This window comes from Symphalangus syndactylus, chromosome 24 (assembly GCF_028878055.3).
Source record: "Symphalangus syndactylus isolate Jambi chromosome 24, NHGRI_mSymSyn1-v2.1_pri, whole genome shotgun sequence".
Lineage (NCBI taxonomy): Eukaryota > Metazoa > Chordata > Mammalia > Primates > Hylobatidae > Symphalangus > Symphalangus syndactylus.
In genome coordinates, this window is record NC_072446.2 from 44,325,726 (window position 1) to 44,340,741 (window position 15,016).

General features: G+C 49.0%; 1 protein-coding gene across 3 annotated transcripts; it reads left to right on the forward strand.

Moving 5' to 3' along the window:
- Nucleotides 1–9,256: 9,256 nt before the first annotated feature.
- On the forward strand, nt 9,257–14,527 carry OXT (oxytocin/neurophysin I prepropeptide). 3 transcript variants are annotated; one of them, XM_055264935.2, is made up of 5 exons: nt 9,257–9,681; nt 10,592–10,695; nt 13,576–13,784; nt 14,087–14,288; nt 14,373–14,527. In XM_055264935.2, exons 1-5 carry the CDS (start codon nt 9,673–9,675, stop codon nt 14,506–14,508), a joined length of 660 nt encoding a protein of 219 aa, XP_055120910.2. In that variant the 5' UTR covers nt 9,257–9,672; the 3' UTR covers nt 14,509–14,527. The 3 variants fall into 3 exon arrangements, with proteins under 3 accessions (XP_055120910.2, XP_063490285.1, XP_055120909.1); XM_063634215.1 differs by lacking the exons at nt 9,257–9,681; nt 10,592–10,695 and adding an exon at nt 10,718–10,733; XM_055264934.2 differs by lacking the exons at nt 9,257–9,681; nt 10,592–10,695 and having other exon boundaries at nt 12,594–13,784.
- The last annotated feature ends 489 nt before the right edge of the window (nt 14,528–15,016 follow it).

Below are 15,016 nucleotides of genomic sequence, written 5' to 3' on the forward strand. Positions count from 1 at the left end.
AATTGGCCAGGCACAGTCAGTGGCTCACACATGTAATCTTAGCACTTTGGGAGGCTGAGGCAGGCAGATCACCTGAGGTCAGGAGTTCAAGACCAGCCTGGCCAACATGGGGAAACCCCATCTCTACTACAAAAATTAGCTGGGCATGGTGGCAGGTGCCTATAATCCCAGCTACTCCAGACGCTGAAGCAGGAGAATCACTGGAACCCAGGAGGCGGCGGTTGCAGTGAGCTAAGATCACACCATTGCACTCCAGCCTGGGCAACAACCGCGAAACTCTGTCTCAAAAATAAAAAATAAAATAAGCCAAGCATGGTGGCACACAGCTGTAATCCCAGTTACTGGGGTGGCTGAGGCAGGAGAATCGCTTGAACCCTGGAGGCAGAGGTTGCAGTGAGCCAAGACTGAGCCACTGCACTCCAGCCTGGTGACAGAGTGAGACTTCTTCTAAAAAAAAAACAATAAAATACAAAAAAAAAAAAAAAAGCTGGGTGTGGTGGTGCATGCCTGTAATCCCAGCTACTTGGGAGGCTGAAGCAGCAGAATCGCTGGAACCCAGGAGGCGGCAGTTGCAGTGAGCCAAAATTGTGCCACTGCGCTCCAGCCCGGGCAACAAGCAAGATTCTGTCTCAGGGAAAGAAAAAAAAAAAAGATTTGTACACTTTATGAAAATTTTACTCAAGAAAAGTGAAGGAGAAATATTTCCCAAGGAGAAGATGACACAGTGAGGTGTGACTGCATAAATTTGTTGGCCACGAAGGTAGAAAGGGCATCATACGAATGCCTGGTCTTATGTAAATATGTGTGTTGTTCTTATAGTAATACAAAACAGTTTGTCTTTTTTTTTTTTTCTTTTTTTTTTTGAGACTGAGTCTTGCTCTGTCACCCAGACTGGAGTACAGTGGTGCCATCTCAGCTCACTGCAGCGTAGACCTCCCAGGCTCAAGCAATCCTCCCACCTCAGCCTCCTGAGTAGGTGGGACCACAGGCGCATGCCACCACTCCTGGCTAATTTTATATTTTTTTGTAGAGACAGGGTTTCACCATGTTGCCCAGGCAGGTCTCAAACTACTGGGCTCAAGTGATCTGCCCACCTTGGCCTCCCAAAGTGCTGGGATTATAGGCATGAGCCACTGAGCCTGGCAGATTGTCTTTTCACCAAAAAAAATGATGGACAAGTTGCTGTACCTTGCATTCTTTCTCTCTAAAAAGGAGACATGTTGCACGGTGAACCTCTGAATTTTGGAGTCAGCATTGGCCACATTTGAATGTTCTGCTCATCAGGACTAGAAGTGCTGCCAGCTTTGAGGGGCATTTAGGGCAAGAGAGGACAGCTTAGGAGTCCAGTTGCAAGGCAGGCAACTCTGTACTTTGGGCCTTATGATCCAGTAGATCCAGTAGAACTGGTACTCAAGATGTCCACAGTTAACCAGAATGCTATGTGGACCTGTGGTAAGCTTCAGTGGATACTCACATCAGAAGTCCCTTGGGTTTGTTTTTTGTTTTTTTTTGTTGTTGTTGTTGTTTGTTTGTTTTCCTTTTTTATGTTGAGACAGAGTCTCATTCTGTCACCAAGGCTGGAGTGCAGTGGGGTGATCTCAGTTCACTGCAACCTCCACCTCCCAGGCTCAAGCGATTCTCCTGCCTCAGCCTCCTGAGTAGCTGGGACTACAGGTGTGCACAACCACACCTGGCTAATTTTTGTATTTTTAGTAGAGATGGGGTTTCACCATGCTGGCCAGGCTAGTCTCAAACTCCTGACCTCAGGTGATCCTCCCACCTCGGCCTCCCAAAGTGCTGGGATTACAAGTGTGAGAAAATATATACTTTTTTTGTTTGTTTGAGACAGAGTTTTGCTCTTGTCACCCAGGCTGGAGTGCAGTGACATGATCTTGGCTCACTGCAACCTCCATCTCCTAGGTTCAAGCAATTCTCCTGCCTCAGCCTCCTAAGTAGCTGGGATTACAGGCGCCCACCACCACGCCCAGCTAATTTTTATATTTTTAGTGGAGACAGGGTTTCAACATGTTGGCCAGGCTAGCCTTGAACTCCTGACCTCAAGTGATCTGCCCACCTTGACCTCCCAAAGTGCTGGGATTACAGGCATGGGCCACCGTGCCTGGCTGCGTATACTCTATTTTTATTTGTCAATTATACCTCAATAAAGCTGGGGAAAAAAACTGAAAAAATACTATTCATGAATTATTTTTCTTTGTTGGGGCTACCATTCTCTCCCACTCCACTGGCTGTGTGGAGATAGCCCACACATTGATTGCAGGTGCAGAGGACATCTGAGGACAGGCTCGCCCTGCCCACCACCATTGCCACTGGTGCCCGAGCATGCCTTCCGGGACCTGGGGATCAATCCATCCTGCCTGCCACTGCCATTGCCCATGCACACCATCTGGGGGGCTGAAAACAGGCCTGCCCTGCCCTTCGCCACCACCATTGCTGCCAGCACCTGTGCACATCATCCAGGGGCCTGAGATTCAATCTGCCCAGCCCACCACCATCACCACCCATGTGCACCATCCAGGGGCCTAAGGGTCCCACCCTACCTACTGATGTCAATGCTAGTACCCATGCATGTCATCGGGGGGTCTGGGGGTTGACCTGCACTGTCAGCACACATGCACTCCTTCCAGGGACCAAGGACGGGCTCACCCCACCTACTGCTGCTGTCCATGTGCACTGTCCAGAGACCTCGGGATTGATCCACCGGCTTCACTGCCACTGGTGTGCATGCCACACATGCACACTGTCCAGGAGCCCAAGGACAGGTCCACCCTGCCTACCACTGCTTCCTGTGTGCATCTCCCAGAGGCCCAGGCACTGGCCCACCCAACCTGCTGCTGCCAGTACCAGCACGCCACCCAGGGGCCTGGGGACCGGCCCAAACAGATTGCTGTCACCACCACCCTGTCCAAAAAAAAAAAAGACCCAATTGTATGCTGCCTATCAGAAATTCACTTCACCTGTAAAGACACACATAGACTAAAAGTGAACAGATGGAAAAAAATATTCTATGCAATTCCATAAAATTGGGGGAAAAAATGACTGTTATAAGTGACTGATACTCCTGCATGCTTTTAGTTAGTTAGTTAGTTAGTTAGTTAGTTAGTTAGTTATTTTTTGAGACGGAGTTTCGTTCTTGTTGCCCAAGCTGGAGTGCAATGGTGCGATCTTGGCTTATTGCAACCTCTGCCTCCCAGGATTACAGGCACCCGCCACCACGCCCAGCTAATTTTTGTATTTTTAGTAGAGACGGGGTTTCACCACATTGGCCAGGCTGTACTTGAACTCCTGACCTCAGGTGATCCTCCTGCCTCTGCCTCTCAAAGTGCTGGGATTACAGGTGTGAGCCACCACACTGGCCTTGCATGTTTTCAGTTTCCAATCATTTGGAAGCCAAAATTATTGGAACAGTCACTTATAGCCTACTATATAACAACAAATGCCTACATCAAAAAGGTGGGAAGACTTCAAGTAAACAACCTCATGATGCTCCTCAAGGAGCTGGAAAAGCAAGAATAAACCAAACCCAAAGAAATATAAAGATCAGAGCAGAACTAAATAGAATAGAGACTAAAACAGGGACACAAAGGGTCAATGAAATAAAAAGTTGTTTTTTAAAAAAGACAAACAAAATCCATAAACCTGTGCTTGGTGTGTGAGAAAAAAAAATCAATAAGCCACTACCAGGACTAACAAAGAAAAAAAGAGAGAAGACCCAAATAAAATTAGAAATGAGAAAGGAGACATACAACTGATATCACAGAAATACAAGGGATCATTAGAAACTATTATGAACAACTATACACTAACAAACTGGAAACCCTAGAGGATATCTATGAATTCCTGGACACAAACAACCTACCAAGATTGAACCAGGAAAAAAATAGAAAACCTGAAGAGATCAATGATGAATAACCACATTGAATCAATAATTAAAAGTCTCTCAACAGAGAAAAGCTCAGGACCAGATGGCTTTACTGCGGAATTCTACCAATTTATAAAGAACTAACACCCATTCTTCTCAAACTATTCCCAACAATTGAAGAGAATTTTTTTCTAACTCATTCTATGAGGCCAGCATTATATAGATACCAAAACCAGACTAGGACACACACAACAAAAAAAGAAAACTACAGGCCAATATACCTGATAAACATAGATGCAAAAATCCTCAACAAAATACAGTTGATCCTTGAAGAATGTGGAGGTTATGGACGCCAAAACCCTGCACACTAGAAAATTCACATATAACTTTTGACTCCCCCAAAACTTAATTACTAATAGTTAAGTGAAAGGCCTTTACAATGAAAACTATAAGACACTGATAAAAAAATTGAAAAGGATACAAACAAATGGAAAGGCATCCCATGCTCATGGATTGGAAGAATTAATATTGTTAAAATGACTGTACTACTCAAAGCAATCCACAGATTCGGTGCAATCCCTATCAAAATACCAATAACATTCTTCACAGAAATAGAAAAAACAATCCGAAAATTTGTATGGAACCACAAAAGATACCTAACAGCCAAAGCAGTAAGGAACAAAAAGAACAAAGCTTAGAGGCATCACACCACCTGACTTCAAAATTTACTACAAAGGTATAGTAATCAAAACAGCAGGTTATTGGTACAAAAAATAGACACAGACCAATAGAACAGACTGGAGAATCCAGAAATAAATCCATGTGTTTACAGTCAACAGATTTTTGACAAAGGCATCATGAACAAGCATTGGGGAAAGAACATCCTCTGTAATAAATGATGCTGGGAAAACAGGATATCCATAGGTAGAAGAATAAAACTAGACCCCTATCTCTCACAATGTACAAAACTCAACTCAAAATGGCTTAAAGACAAACATAAGACCGGAAACTATAAATCTACTAGAAGAAAACACAGGGAAAACACTTTAGGACATTGGTTCAGGTAAAGATTTTATGGCTAAGACTTCAAAAGCACAGTCAACAACAACAACAAAATAGACAAATGGGAATACAGTAAACTAAAAAGCCTCTGCACAGCAAAGGAAGCAATCAACAGAAACAACCTGTAGAATCGGAGAAAATCTTTACAAACCATTCATCTGACAAGGGGCTAATATTCAGAATATACAAGGAATTCAAACAACTCAGCAGCAAAAAAAATAAACAATCCTAGTGAAAAGTGGGCAAAGGGCTAGGCGCAGTGGCTCACACCTGTAATCCCAGCACTTTGGGAGACCGAGGTGGGCAGATCATAAGGTCAAGAGTTTGAGACCAGCCTGGCCAATAGGGTGAAACCCTGTCTCTACTAAAAATACAAAAAATTAGCCGGGCGTGGTGGGTGTGCGCTTGTAATCCCAGCTACTCGGGAGGCTGAGGCAGGAGAATTGCTTGAACCTGGGAGGCACAGGTTGCAGTGGGCCAAGATCACACCATTGCACTCCAGCCTGGGTGACAGAGCGAAACTCTGTCTCAAAAAAAAAAAAAAAAAAAAAAAAAGTGGGCAAAGGATCTGAATAGATATCTCAAAAGAAGACATGCATGCTTGAGCCTACAAGTTGGAGGTTATAGTGAGCTATGATCGCACCACTGTACTCCAGCCTGAGCAACAAAGTGAGACTCTGTCTCTAAAAAATAAAATAAAATAAGAAAAAAAACAGACATACAAATGGCCAACAGGTATATGAAAAAATTGCTCAACATTATTAATCATCAGAAAAATGCAAATCAAAATGACAATGAGGCCAGGCACAGTGGCTCATGCCTGTAATCCTAGCACTTTGGGAGGCCAAGGCAAGTGGATTGCTTGAGCTCAGGAGTTCAAGACCAGCCTGGGCAACACAGTGAAACCCCCATCTCTACAAAAAATGCATAAATTAGCCAGGCATGGTGGCTTACACCTGTAATCACAGCTACTTTGGGGGCTGAGGCACGAGAATCACTTGAACCCGGGAGGCAGAGGTTGCAGTGAGCTGAGATCATGCCACTGCACTCCAGCCTGGGTGACAACGTGCAACCCTCTACAAAAAATACAAAAATATGCCAGGCACGGTGGTGTGCACATGTAGTCCCAGCTACTCTGGAGGCTGAAAGGTGAGGATCGCTTGAGCCTGGGTGGTCAAGGCTGCAGTGAGCTGAGATTGCACCACAGTACTCCAGCCTGGGCAACAAAGTGAAAAGAAAAAAAAAGAAAAACAATAAACAGGAATGAACTACTGTAACCGCCCAACAGGTTCACCTTACCCACTGCCTAGACAGCCAATTTATCAGGACAAGGGAATTGCAATAAAGAGTAATTCACACAGAGCCAGCTGGGCAGGAGACAGAAGTTTCATTATTACCCAAAGCAGTCTCCCTGAGCATTCAGGAATCAGTTTTTAAGAATAATGTGCTGGGTGGCAGGGCAGCCATTGAGTCAGGAGTGTTTATTGGCTGAGGTGGAGAAGAAGCTGTCCTCTTGCGTTGAGTGAGTTCCTGGTTGGAGGCCACAATATCAGATGAGCCAGTTTATTGATCTGGGTGGTGCTAACTGATCCATAGAGTGCAGGGTCTGCAAAATATCTCAAGCAATGATCTTAGGTTTTACAATAGTGATGCTATCCCCAGGAGCAATTTGGAGAGGGTCAGAATCTTGTAGCCTCCAGCCGCATGACCCCTAAACCATAATTTCTAATCTTGTGGCTAATATGTTAATTCTACCAAGGCAGTCTAGTCCCCAGGCAAGAAGGAGGTTTGGTTTGGGAAAGGGCTGTTATTGCCTTTGTTTTAAACTATAAACTATATACTAAGTTCATCCCAAAGTAAGTTCGGTCTACGCCCAGGAATGAACAAGGACAGCTTGGAGGTTAAAGTAAGATGGAATTGGCTAGGTCAGATCTCTTTCACTGTCTCAGTTACAATTTTGCATTGGTAGTTTCACTACTGATACACAAAATAACTTGGATGAACCTCAGAACGCCAGACATAAATGATCAAGTACTGTATTGTTCCATTTAGGTGACATTTCCAGAAAAGGCAAATCTCTGTCAGTGGTTTCCTGGGGCTGGGGTGGGCGCCAGCAGTCAGGCAAATGGGCATGGGGGAACTTTACATGGGGATAGAGTATTCTAAAACTGGATTGTGGGAGTGGCTGGACAACTGTTTGAATTTACCAGAAATCACCAAACAGTACGCTTAGAGTGGGTACAAATTACAATCTGTAAATTGCACTTCACTGGAGTTTTTTAAATAAAGAAGTTCAAGTTTCAGTCCCTCCCTTACATGTCCTTTGGCATCTGGCACACTTCCTCCTCTGTGAAACCCTGTCCTCAGACCCTTGCTTGTTACCTCCTACCTTGCTTAGAGTGGGATCCTTGGTCCTCTTCTCCATCTGTCCTGCCCCAGGGTGATGTCACTCTGGTGGGGCCTTTAAATATTGGTACTGGCCAGGCACGGTGGCTCACGCCTGTAACCCCAGCACTTTGGGAGGCCAAAGCAGGCAGACCACCTGAGGTCGGGAGTTCGAGACCAGCCTGACCAACATGGAGAAACCCTGTCTCTACTATAAATACAAAATCAGCTGGGCATGGTGGCGCATGCCTGTAACCCCAGCTACTTGGGAGGGAGGCAGGAGAATCGCTTGAACCCAGGAGGCAGAGGCTGCAGTGAGCCGAGATTGTGCCATTGCACTCCAGCCTGGGCAACAAGAGCAAAACTCTGTCTCAATAAATAAATAAAATAAATAAATATTGGTACTGACCATTGCTTCAGCCTAGACCTCTCTCCTGAACTCCAGACACACCTCCAAATGCCTGCTCAGGTTCTTCTTGGATGTGTAGCGGGCACCCCAAACATGATAGGTCAGCACTGAGCCCCTGCTCTTCCCAACTCAAATCAGTGCCACCCTCACGTTCCCATGCCAGCTGATGGCACCTTCATCCTTCCCATTGCTCAAGCCAGAAATCTTGTTTTTTGTTTTTGTTTATGAGACAGAGGCTCGCTCTGTCACCCAGGCTGGAGTACAGTGGCACCATCTCGGCTCACTGCAAGCTCTGCCTCCTGGGTTCAAGTGATTCTCCTGCCTCAGCCTCCTTAGTAGCTGGGATTACACGCACACGCCATCATGCCTGGCTAATTTTTGTATTTTTTAGTGGAGACAAGGTTTCGCCATGTTGCCCAGGCTGGTCTCAAACTCCTGACCTCAGGTGATCCCCCAACCTTGGCCTCCCAAAGTACTGGGATTACAGGCGTGAGCCACAGCTCCCGGCCCAGAAATCTTTTTTTTCTTTTTGAGACAGAGTCACTGTGTCACCCAGGCTGGAATGCAATGGTGCTATCTCAGTTCACTGCAACCTCCACGTCCCGGGTTCAAGTGATTCTCCTGTCTCAGCCTCCCGAGTAGCTGGGAATACAGGCATGAGCCATCCCACTCGGCCCGGACCAGAAATATTGAAGTCATCTTCAACTCCTCTTTTTTTCTCCCACTCACATCCAATCCATCAGCAAACTGCAGTTGGTATCTCCTTTAAAATGCACCAAGAATCAGGTCACTTCTCGACACGCACATTGCACTCCCATTACTCACAGGGATTGCTGCATAGCCTCCTCCCTAGTTTCCACACAATCTTTTTTTTTTTTTTTTTTTTTTTTTTAAGAAGGAGTCTCGCTCTGTCACCGAGGCTGGAGTGCAGTGGCACAATCTTGGCTCACTGCAACCTCCGCCTCCCGGGTTCAAGCAATTCTCCTGCCTCAGCCTCCTGAATAGCTGGGACTACAGGCACCCACCACCACACCCAGCTAATTTTTTTGTATTTTCAGTAGAGATGGAGTTTCACCATGTTAGCCAGGATGGTCTTGATCTCCCGACCTCATGATCCGCCCACCTCGGCCTCCCAAAGTACGGGGATAACAGGCGTGAGCCACCGTGCCTGGCTCCCCACAGTCTTTTCACAGCACTATATCCAAAGTTTTCGTAAGCTGGCTCAGAACTCCCTCTCATTCCCCCATTTCATTTGGAGGAAAAGCCCAGGCCCTGTGAGGTGCAGTCCCACGTTACCTTTCTGATCTCAGGAGTTCAGTCACTCTGCTCCAGGACTACTGGCCTCCTTGCTCCTTGAACATGCCAGGCACATTCCTGCCTCAGGACCTCGGCACTTGTCATTTCCACCCCTCCACTGCAGGCAGAATGCTAAAGTGGATCACTGAAATTCTCACCCCCTGCTATCTTTCTGTGGATTACACAATGATTACCTTTGTGTAATCTTTTCTGGCTTCATGTGGGTAGAACCCATAACTTTTTTTTTTTTTTTTTTTTTTTTTGAGATGGACAGTCTCACTCTGTCACCCAGGCTGAAGTGCAGTGGCGTGATCTCGGCTCACTGCAACCTCCACCTCCTGGGTTCCTCCACCTCCCGAGTAGATGGGACTAAAGGCTTCCACCACTGCGCCCGGCTAAATTTGTTTGTATTTTTTTAAATAGATACAGGGTTTCACCCTTTTGGCCAGACTGGTCTCAAACTCCTGACCTCAAGTGATCCACCCACCTTGGCCTCCCAAAGTGCTGGGAGCCACCACGCCCAGCCAACCGCACTCCAGCCTGGACAACGGAGCGTGATTCAGTCTCAAAACAAAAACAAAAACAAAAACAGGTGTGAGCCACTGTGCCCAGCCAACTTTCTTCTAAACATTAGAAAAATATGACAAAGGTGAGGGGATTTTGCAGATGTAATGAAGACACCTAATCAATTTGAGTTAAAAGGGTGGTGATCCGGGTGGGTCTGACCTAATCAGGTCAGGTGCCCCTTAGAAAAGGACTCCCTGTGTGCTTAGACTTGAAGCAGCAGAGACTCTCTCTGTTCCTGACCTTGAAGAAGCAGGCCAGCACGAGTTTGACAGCTGCAAGGAAATGAATTCTGCTAACAATCACCTGGGCTCTGGAAAGGACTGCAGCCTGGCTGACACCCTGATCGTAGTCCCAGAGCAAAAGACCCAGCTAAGCCATGCCTGGCCCAATGTAATAAGCAAATGTTGTTTTAAACTGCCAAATTTGTGGCAGCTTTTGTGTTTTTGTTTTCGTTTTGAGACAGAGTCACACTCCTCACCCAGGCTGGAGTGCAGTGGCATCATCCTAGTTCACTGCAGCTCGAAATCCTGGGCTCAAGTGATCTTCCTGTCTCAGCCTCCCAAGTAGCTGGGACTGCAGGTGCATGCCAACAAACCCAGCTAATTTTTTAAAAACATTTTATAGAGTCTGGGTCTCCCTAAGTTGCCCCGGCTGGTCTCTAATTCCTGGGCTTAAGTGATCCTCTTGCTTCAGACTCCCAAAGTGCTGGGATTACAGGCATAAGCCACCGTGCCTGGCCTGTGGTAATTTGTTACACAGCAACAGAAAACTAATGTCCCCTCGGATATCTGCATGGCTTATTTTCTCTTATTCACAAAGAAGTCTACACTGACTACCCTCGGTGAAATCGCAGCAGGCCTCCCTTTTATCTCTGTAGCACTTACTAATCTACTGCAATATGTGTGTTGTTACTGAAGTATGTTTATTGTTTATACTTGTTTCCTAGCTAACTGAAATGTGTTTATTGTTTAACATCTCTCTTCCTCCACTAGAATATAAGCCCCATGAGGGCAGAGGTTTTTGTGTTTTGTCGCTGCTGTTTCCAGGCATTTGTAATGGGACCCGGAGCATCTTCAGAAGAGAGGTTGTTGAACAGGTGAAGGGATGCGGCCATCAGGGGGACATAATACTATGGTAATTTATGCACATGTGTTAGCTCAAGTGAGGTCATCGTGCCCACAGAGCAGGTGAGAGACCTCTCTGGGCCACTGCTGGGTCAGGCCCTTGGACTTCTAGGCCCGGAATGCCAATAAGCTAATCTGGGTGAGAGAGGACTGGCTGCTGATTTGTAATGCAAGTCAGCCTGACCAGCTCCTGGGTGCTGGACAGCTCATGCCAGTGACTAGGGTCAGATGGGCTCTGTGACCTGCTTGGCCCCATTGGCCTCTTCACCTTCCTCAAGAAGAGGGCAGGAGAGTCTGGAGCTGTCCCTTTCTCCTCTCCCAGGGGTCGGGGAATGGCCCACACTGAGGCTGGTCTCTCACAGTGCTTCTCATTTCTTCCATTCTGCCTCAGGTTGGGTTCCCTACAGGTTGGGTTCCCTAGGGAGCAGACGGAGATGGTTTCACAAAGAGGGTTTGTATTACAGAAGGCTCTGGGGACCCACACCTTTGGGAGGGAGGGAGGGAGGGATCAAAAATAGGAGTGGGCAGAGGGAGAACTGCTATGCAGACCGTAGCTGACCCCATAGGGAGCTCTGGAGCCAAAATGCTCCTTCAGATTTATCCTGCATTTGGGCCAAAATGGACCAGTCATTGGATGCGGGCCACCTGGGAAGGGTGTGACCCTGGGCCAGGCAGCGCTCTGCAGCTGAAGCAGGCCCTAGAGGAGCTACCCCTGAGGGCCACCTGCAGAGGGCACTCCCAGCAGCTGGGTGGCAGGTGCTTTCACAAAGGGAGAGTTGAGCAGCTCCTTTCCTTTCTTGTTCATAATATCTACCAATACTTCTCCCACTGGGGTAATCCATCTCTTCTTTTAATTATTTTCCTTTTGAGATATATTAAAAATGCAAAAAAAAATTTATTTTTTTAAGACGGAGTCTCACTCTGTCGTCTAGGCTGGAGTGCAGCGGCATGATATTGGCTCACTGCAACCTCCGCCTCCTGGGTTCAATTGATTCTCCTACAGGTGCCTGCTTCATGCCCAGCTAATTTTTGTATTTTTGTATTTTGTATTTTTGTATTTTTAGTAGAGATGGGGTTTCACCATGTTGGCCAGGTTGGTCAACCACCACGCCCAGCCAAAAAAAATTTTAATGTAGAAAACGAGAGAAATAGAATTACAAAAGAAACCAATTATAGGGCCAGCAGCAGCAGCTCACGCCTGTAATCCTAGCACTTTGGGAGGCTGAGGCGGGTGGATCACCTGAGGTCAGGAGTTCGAGACCAGCCTGGTCAACATGGTGAAACCCCCATCTCTACTAAAAATACACAAATTAGCCAGGCGTGGTGATGCATGTCTGTAATCCCAGCTACTTGGGAGGCTGAGGCAGGAGAATCGCTTGAAACCAGGAGGCGGATGTTGCAGTGAGCCAAGATGGCACCCACCATTGCACTCCAGCCTGGACGACAGAGCAAGACTCTGTCTCAAGAAAAAAAATTATATTTATATTCAGATATCAAAACATTAAAACACTTTTTTTTGAGACAGGGTCTCGCTCTTGCTCTGTCACTCCGGCTGGAGTGCAGTGGTATGATCACAGCTCACTGCAGTCTTGAATTCCCAGGCTTAAGCGGTACTCCTGCCTCAGCCTCCCAAGTAGCTGCGACTACAGCAGCACACCAACACATCCAGCTAATTTTTGTATTTTTTGTAGAGTTGGGGGTTCTCACTATGTTGCCTAGGCTGGTCTTGAACTTCTGGTCTCAAGTGATCTGCCCACCTCAGACTCCCAAAGTATTGGGATTGCAGGTGTGAGCCACGGCGCCCAGCCAAAACACATTTTGGTGGTGTCATAAACATGCTTCTTTTTTTTTTTTTTGAGACGGAGTCTCGCTCTGTCGCCCAGGCTGGAGTGCAGTGGCACAATCTCGGCTCACTGCAAGCTCCGCCTCCTGGGTTCACGCCATTCTCCTGCCTCAGCCTCTCCGAGTAGCTGGGACTACAGGCGCCCGCCACCACGCCCGGCTAATTTTTTGTATTTTTAGTAGAGACGGGGTTTCACCGTGGTCTCGATCTCCTGACCTCGTGATCCGCCCGCCTCGGCCTCCCAAAGTGCTGGGATTACAAGCGTGAGCCACCGCGCCCAGCAAATGTGCTTCTTTATTTAACCATTAGATAGCAAGATCTGGTGGTGGCCCAATAACTGTGATAATTTTGAAGATATAATGAATCTAAACAGTATATAGAGGCATTTGTGACAGCTGTGATAGGAAGTTATCTGTTATTTTGATTTGTGACAAAGCCACAGGTATTGCTAATTCTGCTGTGGTTTGTTGCCTAATTTATAGTGGAAGGAAAGGTGGAATATCAGTTACAGATTAGAGACAGATGTGATCTCTTCCTATCTAAGTTCCAGGTGCAGGGAAGTGGGTGTTGCTGTGTGGTGAGGGTGAAGAGGTTTTCAGGAAATTTGGGTTTAGGAAGAGAAAATGTTCCTAAAAGAGGGGACAAGGATCCACATGCGTGGTGGGCCAAGAGGGTGGGCGGATCCTGCCGGAGCCTCCTCCCACCTGGAGGGGTCCCAGTGTCCACCTTCCCTGCCCCAGCCCACCTCCTCGAGGTACTGGGAGGCTGGATAAAGTCCTCGGCTGGGCCACACCCCACCCCAAATTCTCCCTGTCCCGCCCTAGTGGCCCAGGCCACCCTGGCCTGCTTCCTTCCGCAAGGCACCTCACCTTCTGTGCCCAGACCATTAGCCAACGCGGTGACCCTGACCCCGGCCCAGGCCCTGCTAATGAAAAGGAAAGCCCGTACGCACTCGGCCTGACCCACGGCGACCTTCTGTGACCAATCATACTACCAACCTCTTAAACAGAGCTCCACCGACGCAATGCCCAAGCATAAAAAGGCCAGGCCGGAGAGACCGCCACCAGTCACGGACCCTGGATCCAGAGCACCCGCACCATGGCCGGCCCCAGCCTCGCCTGCTGTCTGCTCGGCCTCCTGGCGCTGACCTCAGCCTGCTACATCCAGAACTGCCCCCTGGGAGGCAAGAGGGCCGCGCCGGACCTCGACGTGCGCAAGGTGAGTCCCCAGCCCTGGTCCCACGGCGCTCCGGGGCGGGAGGGACCAGCAGCCACAGGAGCGCGTCCCGCTCCGGCCTCGCCTGAGAACCCCAGGAGCTGAGCGGATTTTGACGCCCCGCCCTTGACCGTGGTCGAGGCCCAGACGGCGCCCCAGCGCGCCCGCAGCCCCGCTGTCCCGCCCGAACTCCGAACCCCGGACCCCAGCATCCTAGCCCGGCGCACCCCGCCTGGCCTCGCAGGGTCCTCCGAGTGAGTCCCCCGCACCACCCCGGCTCCCGCTCACCCCGCTCGTCCCCGCAGTGCCTCCCCTGCGGCCCCGGGGGCAAAGGCCGCTGTTTCGGGCCCAATATCTGCTGCGCGGAAGAGCTGGGCTGCTTCGTGGGCACCGCCGAGGCGCTGCGCTGCCAGGAGGAGAACTACCTGCCGTCGCCCTGCCAGTCCGGCCAGAAGGCGTGCGGGAGCGGGGGCCGCTGCGCAGTCTTCGGCCTCTGTTGCAGCCCGGGTGAGCAGGGCGAGGCGCGCCGGGGCCAGGGGGAGGAGGGCGGGGGCGCGGCCGGGATTCCCTTGACTCCACCTCTTCCTCCAGACGGCTGCCACGCCGACCCTGCCTGCGACATGGAAGCTACCTTCTCCCAGCACTGAAACCTGATGGCTCCGAACACCTTCGAAGCGCGCCACTCACTTCCCCCATAGCCACCCCAGAAATGGTGAAAATAAAATAAAGCAGATTTTTCTCCTCTACCTCGACTCGTGTCTAAGTGCCGGAAATGGAATGGGGAGGGGGGCATTGCGGGACTGGAAGATCGCGCCGTTTGGACCTGTGGCTTGTTGCGCTCAAAGTCCTGGCTGCCCGAGGGGACAGAGCGGGTGCCGTTCTGGCTGCCACCATCCTGGAGGGGCTGGAAGAGGGAGGGGCACAAAGGCTCTGAGGACCGGGAAACAGCCCCAGCTTCCCGCTACCAGCCTGGGCTGAGGCCTACAGCAGGCTGCACCTCAAGGGATCTTCCAAAATCGAAAACGACGACGATGAGGGAGCAAATACAGACAAGGGTCTGAGCGGGATGACCACAGGAAGCGGTCGGTGCACACTGAGTGGCTTCCTGACCCCTGAAAGGAGGTTTGAGCCACACTTAGAAGTTGAGGGAGCAAAGCGGGCCTGGGGGGAGGGGGCCGTGGGGAGCAGCTGAAGGGCCACCATGTTTCCAAGGAGCTGGCCCCCAGGAGGCCACT

Bases quoted from the DNA above. Each gene is read 5' to 3' on its own strand.
- OXT (XM_055264935.2), top strand. The intron at 10,696-13,575 runs GTGAAGGGATGC...CCTCTTAAACAG, and splicing joins GAAGAGAGGTTGTTGAACAG to AGCTCCACCGACGCAATGCC. The intron at 14,289-14,372 runs GTGAGCAGGGCG...CTCTTCCTCCAG, and splicing joins CGGCCTCTGTTGCAGCCCGG to ACGGCTGCCACGCCGACCCT.